The sequence below is a fragment of the Hyposmocoma kahamanoa genome, unplaced genomic scaffold, assembly GCF_003589595.1.
Source record: "Hyposmocoma kahamanoa isolate Upper Pololo Valley unplaced genomic scaffold, ASM358959v1 204, whole genome shotgun sequence".
Lineage (NCBI taxonomy): Eukaryota > Metazoa > Arthropoda > Insecta > Lepidoptera > Cosmopterigidae > Hyposmocoma > Hyposmocoma kahamanoa.
In genome coordinates, this window is record NW_020653728.1 from 955,310 (window position 1) to 971,599 (window position 16,290).

The 16,290-nt window shown below is 36.9% G+C and overlaps 1 protein-coding gene across 1 annotated transcript in view; it reads right to left on the reverse strand.

Moving 5' to 3' along the window:
• Positions 1–16,290, reverse strand: part of LOC113227252 (facilitated trehalose transporter Tret1-like) — a 140,013-nt gene that overhangs the window by 23,762 nt on the left and 99,961 nt on the right. Inside the window, exons 2-3 of the mRNA XM_026460147.1 lie at positions 10,535–10,820; positions 2,583–2,745 (exon numbers count right to left, since the gene is read on the reverse strand). Coding sequence (XP_026315932.1) covers positions 2,583–2,745; positions 10,535–10,633 — 262 coding nt within the window. The 5' untranslated portion in view covers positions 10,634–10,820. The remainder of the gene's footprint in view (positions 1–2,582; positions 2,746–10,534; positions 10,821–16,290) is intronic.

The following is a 16,290-nucleotide window of genomic DNA, read 5'->3' on the forward strand; positions in this document are numbered from 1 at the left end:
TAGATGTTGTCTAGTATTTATTTATTTATTCTCTGTTAAACTTTCTCTGCTTCTAGGGAGAAGGTGTTTGCACCTTTTTTGTCCAACATGCTGATTTGATGTAGTTTGGGATCTTAGCGAAGCAGTTCGACAAATCTCGTGACCCTCAAACATAGCTTCATATCGAGTTCTTAGAATAGCTTCATAGTCATTATTTTATTATACGTTCCACGGCTAGGCACTGGTCTCTTCTACGGAGAGGGTTTATGGGGATTTCACACATTTTCCAAGGGTTGTGAACCTATTTTCACATGCAGGTATCCATCGCTGTTACTAAACCGCCGCTTTCTGTTTGAAAATGGTTTCACCATAATGTTTTTCTTTACTATGAAAGCAAAAAATAATTCGTCAACTCATCTGTACGAAAAGACTATTGTCTTGCAAGCCTTTAGCAAGACAATAGCTTGTCTTTTAGGAATTAGACTCTGGCCGTCTAAATGCGACGTAAACGTTTTCCAAGCTGGGCTACTGCAGCTACTTATTTACCTAATACAAATATAACAACTAAATTGAAATTTAGAAAACCCGAGATACAAAACTGTGTACATCAAAAAGTAAAAAAAGTCACTATCTACAAGCTAACAACTCGTCGAAACCAACAATTAATAATGAGCCCAAACACGTTAATTCTACTACTATAAGTAATCAAGGAGTTGGGTAGTCCACAAACTATTCTGGTTACAGCATCAGATCAAAGTTACCAGGTAATAACGTCGGATTTCTTCTTTGTCTTTTTTTGTATTATTTTGTATTTGTGTGCAATAAAGAATATTTGTATTGTATTGATTTCCATACTACATTAAAATTTCAAGTCGATCAAACAAGTGGAAGTAAACATATATTCATTTTATAACTAAGACCTACACTAAGTGCAAAAAGAGCTAATGATCTTTAAACAGCTGAATTGATATTCAAACATAACTAAGAACCATCCGGACTAAATTAACCTAAAAAATGAGGAACCTCTTTCAGGTCAGTTTATCTCTTTGAGAACTACAATGCCGCAGGCAGATTTACACTGCCATCTTACTGCTGTTAAGCAGTAATGTGAGCATTACTGCGTTCCGGTTTAGAAGGGTAAGGGTGCTGTTGAAAGTACAGGCAAATGGGACTTGTCAACTTACGCCTCAGGGTGACGGGCGCAGTGGGAGTATCTCTAAGATCTTTGCGATTTAAAGCTCTGAGTGGTACTGCAACTTGTTTGTCCCGTCACATATGTCATATACACAGACAAAATTCCCTCTTTCCTCTGTTTAAAAATCATCACACAGATATGTCAAAGATACAGGATCCATGGACTGTACTTACGGATGCTATTTTGGGTATAACTAATTTTCTTATTTTCTTTACGTCATATTTAAATATGCATCATTGAGTCATCTCAATGGGAATTAGCAGCACTTCGTGCCGTAAAACTGAACTAGATGCTAAACGTGACGTGGTAAAGGCCCGTCCACCCTCCGTCATTAATTATAATTATGTTGACGGTGTACTCACGTGCGCTCAATTTACGACGACGAGGGTCCGCCGCGAAGATTGACTACATTAGTCATCTTCGAGCGCACCAGCGCCAACCTAACTAAGAGTCGGAGTGGTCCCGATGACCGAACAAGGTCGAATAGATACGAGTAGATAGACAGATTTAAATAACTGCCCGAATATAAAATCATAACAACCATATTACAATCAGCAACAATAACCTCGTATAACGCCTAAGTAAATTCCAAACAATTTCCATTTGAAACATTCTTTATTTTATGTTAACTTTAACTTTTCAATAACACAGCGTAATGACCCCTTGTTGGGTGACGTAGCAAATAAAAACATCGTAAAACCCTTCCACGCAATTCGAGTTATTTAATATTGACTTTTTAATGAAATAATTCTTTAAAGGCCCATAGTTTACTTACATACCACTACGTTAGTTACGGGACTTTAAGTAATAGTGTATCCCAAGGCAAGAAATGTCCCGTGTTATTTGTGTTATATGCAAGGAAATATAGAGACTTTGTTAGCAGTCATAAGTTTACGGTAATAAACTTCATGATTTACGCCCAAGAAACGAAGAAAAATACCATATTATCTTCTCACATTGTAGCCAAATTTATTTCAATAATGTTATTAAAAAATTAGAAGGTAGTTTGCTTTACAATTTTACTGCTTCTTGTTCTATTCATTTTCCATTCGTTTGACTTAACAAAGATAAATTTGAAGTGACACAGCAGTATTTTACAATTTTATTATAAAAAAGACCAAAGGAATAACGTAACCGTATTAATATTAGGCATTGACTATAATCTAAGTTTATATCCAATTCGACAATGACCAGACAAATAACGTTTTAGGCAAAAAAGTGGATGGTTTCCAATGATTCTCAAAGCATATTGGGTTACAATCAAGAAGATAAAAGAAGCCCAAACCATAATCGACACCGTCGAGTGAATAAGTTATGTTATCAAATAGAAGAATTCGTTTCAAGAATGTATAACTGTAATTTTGAAAACGAGAGCGATGTTGTCCATAATAGATAAGAGGAGACTTACCCAAAAAGCTGAGACTGGCGATCCAGCTAGCCTGCTGGTCATCGACTGTGAAGGAACCGTTGCTAGGTTTTGAGTCCTGCATGGAGGCGATGGCCGGGGACATGTAGCCCTTGCTCAGCCCCGCCGCGAACGGACCAAGAGACACAGCCAAGGCTGCTAGGATCTGTGAATGAAGACCAATATAATTAGGGATGTATAAAATATTAACAACTGCAGAAGTAATGGTTCCAGGTAACCTATTATTTTATTTGCAGTAAGAACTGGAGCTTGGCTAATTGCTTTAGCTTTTCCTGGCTTGATTGCATGTGCACAGCAGGAAATGATATTAGCGTCATAAGAGTCGCAATTTCAACACGTAGTAACAATGTTTTAGAACAAGACCACTTTAAGCCGAGATTGGGGAGGACACCAATTTGCACGAGATGTTTTCATCATTCAGTCTACCGATATAGGTGTCAAGTACTGCATTTGTGTTGGAGACGATCATACTCTCAGCTGTAGCGTAACATGAGAAATTGCGATCATAATTTTTAATAGAAAATTAACATGTCTATGTATTCATTTTGCTTATTATTTGTAATTAGGAGATTTGGGCACGTGAAGCGGATGAATGAAAGTAGAGTGACTAAAAAGTTATCTTGCCATCGTGATGAAAGGATTTGCCAGTCGCCGTAAAGTATTCGCCGATTGTTGGCCAGAGAGCACCAGATATACAGGAATAAATAATAGTACGTCAGGCGAGGGGGAGACATATATAGCCAACGTCGAAGACAACGGAAGAATCAAAAACAAAAACTTTCTTAAAAAGTCTGTTAAAAGTAGTTAAAAGGATAAGAGGGCTTGTATGAAAATATTGATGAATGTCAAAGAGCAAAAGATGGGATTATAGCTATTGATAGTCCTTGTCAATGGAAATCCAAAGCCATGAGTATATATATATGCAAGTCTTGTATTTTCATCGCCAAACTTTATAAATAGAAAACCAATCAAAATTCAGTAGAAATTTATGATTGGAATCCGTACAAAGTTGTTCAATTCACGAGTTCATTCTATTCGCTTCAGAAAAATCCCGATTCTTTTACTTTCAATGTTATTTTCATAGAATAATGTATAAAAAAATATACAATATGGAACAGTAGTAAGAGACCGTTATGGTGTGAAACATTTTTTTTTTTAATATATAATAGACACACGCTTGGCCACAATCTCACCTGATGTTAAGCGACGATGTGACCGACGATGGGACGCGTTTGCCTAAAAAATGCCTATTCACTCTAGCCTTGAATAGCCCCAAATTGTACTTTTCGGGAAATACAGATGCCGGTAGAGCATTCCATTCCTTTGCCGTACGCATTAGAAAGGAGGAGGCAAAGCGCTTAGTGCGAATAGGTGGAATATCAACGACATAAGAATGGAGTGCTCCGGACCTTCTAGTCGACCGAAGGAGGAACGGTGAGGGCGGAACCAAATTGAAAAGTTCACATGATAATATAGTGACCAAGATAGAAAAGGGGACGCTTCGATAGTGTCATCATGTGGAAAGAATGGATGTTAGTAAATTAAGAACACAAAATAGACCAAAATTAAATGTAGATGGAAATTGAATATTTATGAAGAAACTGGGTTAAAACTATCAAGAATAAACGAGAATGTATGACTGATGGAGTGAAGGAGGCGAGTTTAGGAGCGCGGTTTTAGGTTCTAAATCTCGACCTACTTCAGTGGGAGACAGGCGTGATAGTACGTGTGATATTAAATTTTAGTTTGTCACCCACCACAATGGCTATAATAATACATATACCTTTCTGGAGATATAGAAGCTGATAGTGTATTTCATTCCTTTGCCGTACTCATTAGGAAGGAGTGCTAATGGGTGGTATATCAACGACGACATAAGGAAGAAATGTTCTTGACTGTCTAGTAGACTAAAGACAGAAAGGTGAGGGTGGAACTGAATTTGAAATTTCTGCTCATACTCTCCGAAATATATTTAATGGAAAGCCGACCGATTTTATAAACTTTCACCGGTATGCGGATCATACTTTCCTTCGGGGATATAACAAGTGATAATCAACAATCTAAACTGAACACGATTGAAAAACTGACTCAGCAGTGTAACCCTTTTATAATTAACGCACACACTCATAGACTCGCACTAATAACAAATATTTCCCTCGGCCCGGGAATCGAACCCGGGACCTCTGCGTGGCAGATCACCATGTTCGGCCACTGAAGCAGTTCATGTTTATAACAATAATAATTGAACTTAGATCTCGTAGGTCTCTACATAGAAGGTCAGTCCAAAAACTGAACAGTATAGTTTATGAATTATGCTGTCGGTTTCTGCTACAACTTTTCATCAATTGCTACAATACCAATGTCATCAATCAATCATACTTCTCCTTCCTGGACACTGATGTCCTCTAAGGAGAATGGCTTAGGCCGTGATCATCCACACTGGATCAGGACTTCACAGTTTTCTAAAAGTCGTAAAGTATCTTTGCCATGAAGGTATCATCAGACTCTACTAAACGGTCACAAATGAATGTAAGTTTAAAATTAAAGTTATAGTTGTATGCCTCATACTACCCATCTCTCTAACTAACTTTTTTTTGATTGAGCTATCACCTCTCAGCTATAAATTCGAAAGAAAATGTGGTAAAACATGTGTATCGGACAAGGTTCAGATTACTTTCTTGCAAAGATAATTTGCATTAATCAGCGAGTTAAACCAACCTATATAGAGACCGACCATCATCAGGAATGCGTATGAATCTAAACCTTTGGTTTAATATAAGTTACAAATCAACATAAATAAAATTTTCAAAATCAAACCATATGGACACAAAACAACATTAAACTAATAGAAACTCTATAAACCCGACTTTAAACCTATAAACGTGAATGAATATAGTGCATCAAAATAGTACAAAGACACACGAGCACGGGGCGGCGAATCGATCAATGTTGCCAGCTTCAGTGGACTAATGACGGGGCTATATCGATAATATTTTTTATCGATTTCGTATTCTTTTTACATGTTTCACCAACTTTTTTTTTATTACTTTTGAGTTTGAGGACAATCATTTTTAAAAAGCAGCAATAAACCTAAAAAATTTTCAAGTATAATTCAAAATTCCCCAAATGGTATACCATGATAACTGAAAACAAACCATTAAATTATACACACATAACAAATAAGTGGAAAGTGTCTTTCAAAAAGACGTGCTAGCCTAATGGTTTGACCTACAGCCTCTCAAGCAAAAGCCGTGAGTTCGAATCCGGGCTCGCACCTCTGAAAATTAATTTGAAATTCACTATGAGCTTTTCGGTGAAGGAAAATATCGTGATGAAGGTTCACAACCCTCGGAAAACGTGTGAAGTCCTCAACCTGTATTGGACTCACACGGATGGCTACGGCCGAAACCCCCGTCTAAGAGGAGACCCGTTCCCAACAGTGGGACGTATAAATGAGTTGATGATATGAGTGTATGTATGTAAGTCTTAAAACCAAGCTTAGAATTATATTGTCAAAATACGACATAATCTTATTAAATGCCTGCTACAAAATACAATGAGGCTATTGGCACATTTCCAAAATTATTTAATGAGTTATTAAAGTGAAATGTTAACAGCATAATAATAAAGGAAATAGTTTTTTTGTTAGCCAACATTTCCTGTATTATTTCGTAAAGCGTACCTATAGTAATTTGCTATATTCACGAGTAAAAGTTGAAGTAAACATTTTGATATTAATAAGCTTGACTTTTGTAAACACGAGTTTATCTAATTTTCGATACTCGCATCGTATTACCAACAATTATCGGCACATCACTAGTCGCTTTATCTGAAAGCGTTCAAATCGGACTCGTTTCGGGGGTCAACGACCGGCACACTGACTCAGATATTGTGATAGAGTTGGGATAAAGACAATTATTTCGTATCATTAACAAGTCATTAGTAACAGTTTGGTATCAAAACTAGAGCGCAAATAATGTAAGAAATATGTCTAATATTTTTTTCAGAATTATACAGAATATTTTTTTACAAACGAAATATAAAGCCATTTGAAAAATGTTTAGCATTTACTTATGTATTTCATTTAATAATATGGTGGTTTTCTTGTAAAATTTCAACGTAAGTTTGTGTTTTGTCTATTGTGAAAATTTTTAGAAATACGTATTTTCACATTGAATAGTAATTAGTGTGTGTCCTCAATTTTGCTACATATTTATCGAGTTCTTAGGTTTTCGCGATTGTTATACATAGGAATAAAACTATTTTTACTTTACAGGTCCCATGGTCACGGTTGACAGTCAACCGTGACCATGGGACCTGTAAAGGGCCCGAAACGTCGGTTTGTTTGAAAAAACAAATATACGCGATTTAAATCCGGAAAAATAGTTTTATTCCTTTGCTACATATTCTTTCCAATGTGATTGATTCAACATTTTCACAGTTATGCGGCATCAACCAACGCCATTTGAGGTTGTGTAGACACATAAGGCTTGACGAAAAACGACTGATTTACAAGTTAACATTGTTGCTTGTGTGTATGTTTATTATTTTATAACTTTAGTGGTTAGCACTGTGGGACTAGACGAGTTTTGCCAGGTTCGATTTCCTATAACACAAATATTTCTTCATTTACTATGGTCTGATATATAGAGTAACGTCCCCGAGGTCAATGTCGTTAGTCTAGTAAGTACTCTACGAGCATAGTACAGAGCATTCCCTTGGAGTCAGGAAATTGGTATCATTATCTCGCACATTGTTATCTTTATCATCTGTTGGTGACGCCATAGCTCGCGAATATAATATACACTGAATTAAAGGTGTTTTTGCAACATATGAGTATATATTTGATAATTTTAGTTTAAAAAATCAAGACCGCTAACACGAGTTTAACGTACTCAGTGCGCTATATTTTTTTGGGATGTCAAGTGACGGGGCAAACAAGTCTTGCGCCTGGTGGTACACGCCAGTCTATAACACGTGCAGCGCCGTTCTGAACTTTAAATCGCAAAGCTCTGAGTGGCACTGCCACAGCGCCTGTTGGCCTGAGACATAAGTTGAAAAGCCCCACGTGCCTGTAATTTCACCAGCACCCTAACCTTCAAAATCGAAACGCAATACTGGTTACATTACTGCATGGTGGCAGAAATAGGTAAGGTGGCAGTATTTCCATGCACGGACTCTTTCATAAGGAGATCTATTGCTACTAAACGCTACTCTATTTACTGCATGTAATATTCACCCCTAGTGGTCATAAAAGTATCTAGATTCTATAATTCGAGTATTCTACGAGTAGAGGTGCAATATACTTTAAGCAAACGATGATCTTAAAATCTCATTTATAACCAGATCTCGGATTAGCGTAGAATATATTTAACAACTTCAAGGAAGTAATAGAGATAGAGTTCAATCCCCTTGCAATTCCGGCATTATTGTATAATATTTTGTTCTATATTTTTCATGAGTGATCATTTAATTTTGAATGATGATAATGTTATGTTTTAGTGTTAGTTTGTGATGCATAAAATCCATTACGTAAGCTGCTAAGGTTTTTTAGTCAGAGGACAGCTCCTTGTGAAAGAGTTCATCAGAGAGTTAGTACTGCCACCTTACCTATTTCTGCCGCCAAGCAGTAATAGTCACATTACTGCGTTTCAGTTTTGAAGGTCAGAGTGCAAGTGAAATTACAGGCACGTAGGACTTTTCAGGATATGTCTCAGGGCGACGGGTGCATTGGCAGTGCCTGTCAGATCTTTGCGTCACCTGTTATAGGTTGCTTACCATCAGACACATGACTTGCTTGCTCCGTCATTTGGTATTCCAAAAAATATAGTGAGCTCTGAAGAGCTATAAAGTCACCAACCGATAATGAAGATAACAATGTGCGAGATTCCGGTTTTGAAGGGTAAGGCTGCTAGTGAAATTACAGGCACATGGGACTTGTCAACTTACGTCTCAGGGTTGCAGGCGCAGTGGCAGTGGCCCTCAGATCTTTGGGATTTAAAGCTCTGAGTGGCACTGCAACTGTTATGGACAGGCGTGTAGCTTACCACCAGACACACGACTTGTCCGTCTCGTCAATTAATACTATAAGAAAAAACTTTTACAAAGATAATAATAATGTGTCAAATAACCACACCAATACCAGGTCAACCCAAAACACCCAGACTAGGACCAATTTAGCAAAGTCCACTTTTCAAATGGGTCTTACCGAGAATCGAACCTAGGCCCTCCTCGTCCAGTTTCCACAGTGCAAACCGTTGGGTCACCGAGGTCGTCAAAAGGAGGAATATTATTGTTATTTACAAATGTCTTAAATATTATTGTTGTAAATAGTAACAGGTATATCAATACTTAATAATTCTTTTTCCCTACATGTCACATCTCTAGTATAACAATTCTACATTCAACTCTGTCACACACATAATAAGGGTTATGTAACAGACTAACAAATTAATTCGGCGCCGGATTAACGTCAGTCAAACTGGTTGATTGGTTTTATAGCAGATTAATTTAATTAGAATGATTGCAATTATAAGAAGGTTTTGTGGGTGTCTGTCAATGCCATATATTAGATACTTAGAGCGCTGTGGTAGTCTAGTTGGAGAACGGTGGCTTCTCAACTGAGTGGTCTTCGGTTCGAATCTGTATTGATGTATAATTTTTAATTTGTAGCAAAAATGATGAAAGAAAACATGTTTTTTTATGATACTAAGTGACAGGACGAACATATTGTGAGTCTGGTGGTAAGCGTCACGCCTGTCCATAACAGTTGCAGTGCCGCTCAAAGGGCACTGTCACTTCGCCCGTCAGAATAAGAGAATAAGTTGACAAGTCTCGTGTGCCTATGATTTCACCAGCACCCTTACCCTTCCAAACCGGAACGCAGTAATGCTCACATTACTGCTTGGCGGTGGACATAGGTAAGGTGGCAGTACTACCCTAGACGGAGTATATCACAAGGTGCTCTACTGTTACTAAAAATGGTAATGATACTTGTATTGATAAAGAATGTTTATAAGGTTTAAAAAGTTTGTAAAGTCCTCATTCCACGTTGATACAACGTGGTGAACTAGTCTAAGAAGAAACCTGTGCTCCGCAGTGGGACGTAAACAAAATTAGTAATTTGCCAAATCATAAAAATATGAAATCCGAAAACGTTTATAGGTACTGTGTGAAAATCTGTCTTTATGTTTTTGGATTTGTAAGTTGCTCTTGTAGTAAAAGTCGTCTGGGTTTACGTCCTGAACAGGTTCTTAAAAGGTTCTGTTACGTTTTATAAAACTCGCAAAAATCCATTTTACGAAAAAGTGATTTTTTGTGATATCAAATGACGGGACGAACAAGTTGCGCGCTTGGTGGTTTAAAAAAAAACAAGAATTTGCTCTGGACTACTACTTAGCTCTGAAGCAAAGGTAGGATTTAAGATGGAACGAGCTTGTCCAAAAGAAACCTACTCAGTCAGTTAAAGATACTTGGGTTGTATGTCGTCGGAAACACAGTCACAGGCAGGGAATTCCATTCCTAGGCTGTACGCATAATAAAAGATGATGAAAAGCGCTTAGTACGCCTGAAGGGAATATTGACCAAGTAAGGACTTTTCTGTAGAAAACCGACAAACAGGCTACTTTGCGCCAGTAGGTTAAACTATGAAGTTTAGATTCGATATTATCGTCGCCAATAAGTATCCTGGCACTGCGTTCAATCGAATAAAGAGTCTCAAGTTGATACCTCGCTGAGCCACCCCACAGATGAGTGCAATACTCCAGACTAGAGAGGTGGTAAGCGACACGCCTACCCATAACAATTGCCACTCAGAGCTTTCAATTGCAAAGATCTGAGAGGCACTGCCAACAAGCCTTTCACCCTAAGTTGACAAGTTCTACGTGCTCGTACATTCTCCAGCACTCTTCCAAGATAGAAGAAACACAAATTACCTGTCGTCGATAGCAGGTCTTGTCGACGCTGCGCATCATCATGACGCGCGTCTCCGGCGTGATGTTCGTCATTTTGTGCAAACTCGCCTTTTCACACATTAATACAAAGTTCACTTCACTTTGGGTACAAGAAAAGCATAATCAACCCTGAGGGGCACGGTTTTAGGTTTGGAGGTTTTCGGTTTTTTTAAGGAATATGTTTTGTAGGTTTCTTTAGGAGTTTTGTTTTTAAGAATTTCGAATGTCGATCGGTGTTCTTCTTGTCATTCGGATTGTGATGTTATATCTGTAACAAGGAGAAGAATTATTTAATAACATAAATGATTTTGATGTATGTGGTATTGACTGTAATACAGTAATATACATTATATTATGCATAATATAACGCGTATTAGAAACAACTTTAGGCATGGTTTTCATGAGGCGTGTTTTTAGGAGACGTTTTAAAAGGAATGTTTCTTAAATAAAGAACTATTGGAAAAAGTTTTTTTTTAAATATTTGGAATACCACTAACTCCGTTTTCTTACTTAATATGCTAAAAATATTTAAAAATTTGTCACGTAGTAAGACCGATCCGCTTAATAAACTAATTACAAGGTGGACCGACGACTTGTGGATAGTTGCAGGAACCCACATTTTTTTTCTATGATACCTGATGAGACGAACAAGTCGTGCCCCTGGTGGTAAGTGACACGCCTGTCCATAGAAATTGCAGTGCCATTCAGAGATTTAAACAGCAAAGGTCTAAAGGGCACCACAACTGCGCCCGTCACCCAGAGACATAAATTGACAAGAAACCGAAACTCGAAGAAACCGAACCGACGAACTGCTACTAACTGAACTAAAAAAATTACGTACTTACGTGACATCAACCGTTTATGCCATTTGGTTGTTGCAAAATATGCCAAAATTACTATTTGATAGAAAAACGATATATTAATTTATATATCGTACGCAATTAAAAAACATTATATAATTTTCTCAAAACTGTCACTATTGGAATTGTCATTTTGTTGTAGAAAGTGCTATTTTGTCTTACTAATAATGGTTCACGATTCAGTTAAATAAATATTCTAAATATTTAATGATATTCCTAAAATACCTTCAAAACAATCACCCAACTCTGACTTCTTGAATAGAAGAGTACTAATCACAAAAACGACACTTTCACTCTTGTCACAAATACACATGTCATTTCAATCAAGTCTTAAGAACTAATTAGATGTACTCGTATTGGACATTATATAACATCAGACAATAGTGAAAACATGATGTTTGTTTGTACACTGTACAAACAAGAAGCTAATCTGAATAAAAAAAAACAATAAGATAATAGATGCGGTAATTAAGAAAGAATGCGGATCATAATGAGAGAGTGAAGTATTTAGTAGCAGTCAGAACTCACCTATTTCCATTGCCAAACAGTAATGTGAAACTACAGACACACAGAACTTGTCAACTAATATCTCAGGGTGACGGGCACAATGCTCTTTAGATCTTTACGAATTAAAAGCTCTGAACGGCAATGCGACTGTTATATGCGGCAGCGTCGGTTACCACCAGGCGAATGTAAAAATAAAGATTAACTGTGCAACTCAAAAAACGCAACTCACAGCGTTACGCTTGTCTGGCCTCACCCTAAGTTGCACTGCATCTATGATGAATAGCGTGCCGTTTATTATCAAAAAGGAAACGGATACATTCTTTTGATCTATACTATACTTTAACCATACTGCACCTATGTCGCCACTCTATCATCCTAGAAAAAAATTTTCACCTAAAGTTGACGCACGTGTAACAAAACCAATACGAAAAGCTAGTTAAGTATTAGACACAAAAGGACGTATTTCGTTCTATTACAGCGACATCAGCAGTGTGGGCGTAAATTTGAGATGACACGTACATAATTGAATGGAGAACTTTCTTCCTGACGTAACTTAGACGTAAATAAGTAGGGAAGGTGCAATAAAGTTATGTACTAAAGGTAAACGTCTGGGTATGATGTATAATTTAACCGTGAAGATGGGTTTAGACTATCTAGTGCGTGGAGTCCGGTGCTCGGTGCTTACAATTATTTAAATAAAAATACGTTGACTTCAGTTTCGTGTGTGGATACAGTCAGCATGATATGTTGGAAAAAAGTGAGTGACAATGGTAACGCCAGAAGTAATCGAGAAGATAATCGTCGACAGCGAAAGTGGGTAGACAGACAATGTGTCTGTTCTTAAAGCTGTCATCTGCCGCTGGCCAGTCAACCCGGGAAGGGAAAATAAAATGAATCATATCGTGATAAGAAACCTGTAATTAGTGATAATCATTTCGACACATCCGTAGAACAAAGGCCTATGTGCAAGACTGCTTATTCTCAGAACATTCTATATTTCGCTATGGATATCAGATCGACTGGTGTTCGATTTTATATGTCCGAAACGAAATAAGATATAAAAATTATGGAAACACCTATAGATAGGCCTTACTTTAAATAACGTGATTACGTATTTATCATATTTTCGTTGTATAATCACATCAGACTCTGTTCTTTGGATGAGTCGATTTAGTGAATAGCCACGAAAGTCTTGAAATCTACGTCGTCTAGATCGTGAATGGAATTCATCGAGAAACGTGAAGCTTTAGAAACTAATTTTGAGTTTCAGAATAGCGTAGATCCTATGGAGTGACAACCTCGGTGACAGAGCGATTTACATTGAGCTAGATGAGCAGGTTCGATTTTCGGTAGAATTAATTTGGGACACTTTCCATCCTATATTTATCAGTTTGTCGTGTCATACGCTCTTGGTAAACGACGCGCTTACTGATGGCAGTTGCGCTGTCACTCAGTGCTTTATATCACAGTTCAATAAAAAGTTAAATACAATGATTAGCGACATCTCTAGCCGGGCTGGTAGCTGTAAAGGTATCTAACTGGGTGACGAAAATCATAGATTCCTCATAGGTGGCCAAAAAGTCGTTGAAAAACCAAATACAAAGATACGACGCAAGCACATACAAAAACTCGTGAGGTCCACCGGTTCGTTCCGCGGCTTAGTTGGTACAGCGTATGGCAAGGTAAGCTAGAAGACTTCGATTCGAATCCGGCCTGATCGAAGGTAATTTTTCTGAGTGTTCGATAATTATAACAAACTAGTGGAGTAATTTCACATAAAAATGTCAACTCAATAAAAATGTATGTCCCATGTGCCTGTAATTTCACCAGTCAGCACCATAGATATAGAAAAAATCTATGGTCAGCACCCTTGTGACGGTGTGACCTCCTTGCATCGTCATCCCACCTTTCTATCGCCTTTCTCCGGTTCCTGGTCACTCGTATTTAAATTTAAATTTTGAATAATTCCATTCTTTTGCCTCACATTCTGATTTTGTTTCGTTCGACGGAGCTGTTTAAATTCAATCGCGTCTAATTTTGATTATTTTACTAAGTTATAATCATAGTAATATGATCTAAATCATGCATCAATCTTAAAAAGTGTATAACAGTCTACAACCTTATCATGTACCTATGAATACGTATCTGTAATTCAGTATAACTCGGCCCTTTTTAGGGGTAAGTGTCTACTTAATAACTCTTTATATCCATCAAGTTAGGAAGTGTTTTATATTAATGTACCTGTTTTCCTATATATACTTTTTCTTGTTACAGCCCCTTACTCCTTATTTCTTTGTTACCATTTCTTCTTAACCCGACTTTTAATAAATTTGTGGACCGGAAGTTTTCTGTTTTACTGCCGCGAACCTGGTCACGGCTTGTTAGGGTACAACCCTTCCAAGTGGTGGCACCCTTACCCTTGGTAGTAGAGAAAGGTAAGGGCGTAGCTTGGAAATTAAAGTTATAGGTACATGCCGCCACAGGGATTGGAATCGTATACATCTAAATTGTAAAACAACCGTTCTCCAACTGCGCTAACATCGCTATTTAACATTTATACCGTGGAACCTTAATTTAGTGCTCTGTATATCTTCGTTACCCTGATAACTAAAGCTCATTTTTTTTTTTTTTTTTTTTTTTTTATTTTAAACACTAAGAATATTACAAAAATTTGCATTATCCAGTTCTATTTTATCCCATGGCTTTAATATAAAGTGAATCGCAGTGTTAAATTTCAATTGACCAATCACAAAGCTTTATTATCACGTGAAATGCAATCTGACCAATGACGTGGTTTCATTAATAACTGCTATTGGATTCCAAATTAGAAAATCTTATGCTATAAACACGAGTCGATGCTAGACAAAGGAGTATTTAAAAAGAAATTTGGAATTAGCATACTTTTACGCTAGTATTTGTAAAATAAATATAAAAATAACCCTTCAAAAATAATATAACAATTTTATAGGCACTTAAGCCACAAAACAATGCTCCTAAACCAAACATTAATTGTTTATTGTTTTAAAGGAAACACCCAATTAACAGAGAATAAACAAAATTGTTTATTATTAAACAGTCACGTGCTAGTGAAGGTTGATGAGTAACATCATCTCAGTCAGGTGTGGTCATGACACCTGTAAACAGCTCGAAACGTTGTATTGTTTGAAAAAAAAAAAACGATTCAGGTCCGAAAAAATAGCTTCATTTTCAAAAACAATTGGTAAATATTGGTTTTTATTTTATTACAGCATTAAGAGATGCAGATGCTAAAGGTATTTAGGAAATTAAACTATTTTTCTGGATTTAAATTGCGTATATTTGTTTTTTCAAACAAACCAACGTTTCGGGCCCTTGACAGGTCCCATGGTCACGCATTAATGTTAGACATAACTGATTGATGACGTTACCACCTCAGTCAATACGCGATTTAAATCCGGAAAAATAGTTTCATTTCCTTTGTGTAACAATCGCGAAAACCTAAGATCTCGATAGAAGTTACCCTTGTCAAATCGGAAAAAAAAACAGTTGTTTATGGTTAATCTGTGTGGAAGAGTTGACTATTCTCTGAGTATGGATTTACACTTAAGAAAAAAGTACTTATAGTGAAACAAAAACTTTAAACTTGGATAAATAAAATAAAAAATTAAGAGTAGACTGAATAGATGTTTTCTAGACCGTACCACCATTGCCATTAGTCTAGTTACCGGAAGAGAAGTGGGAAAAACTGATTTGCTAGATGAAATGGTGTTGGTTTTTGTCGACTGTGAGAAATCTATGAAACTTTTTCTTCACTCAATTTAAACTCAACTTAAACGATTTTTATTTTTATTTTTTTATTAAAACATAAGCACGTATTTGACTTCCATCTCACCTGATGATGGAAAGTAATGATGGTGTCGACTATGGAACATGCACATCTAAATGATGCCTATACACTCTCTTATAACTTGGGCCTTTTGAAGGCGAGAGTGAATTCCGTTCTTGAGGAAACAAGTCTGCGGGCAAGGAATTCCATTCCACAGCCGTTCGTTATATAAAATCTTTGGAATATCCACAACATAGTGGAATCCTAGCCTACATCTGGTCTCCTAATGACGGAAAGGCGAAGGCGGAACTAAACGTGCAATTCCATCGTACATTCTCCGTGATATATCCTATAGAATACCGATAAGCAGGCAACTTTATTAATTTACTCATTCCGAGTCACCTATAAGCCTCTTGTTCATTAAGTACGTGCTGCTCCATGGAACGATGTCATAGTAATGAAAATGTTACTTAAAGGCCTCCAATGGCATAGAAATAAAATACCGAAGGTTAAAATATAAATTTTCGGCTAAGAAAATGGGTTTAGTAATTCTAGTAACTCTAATA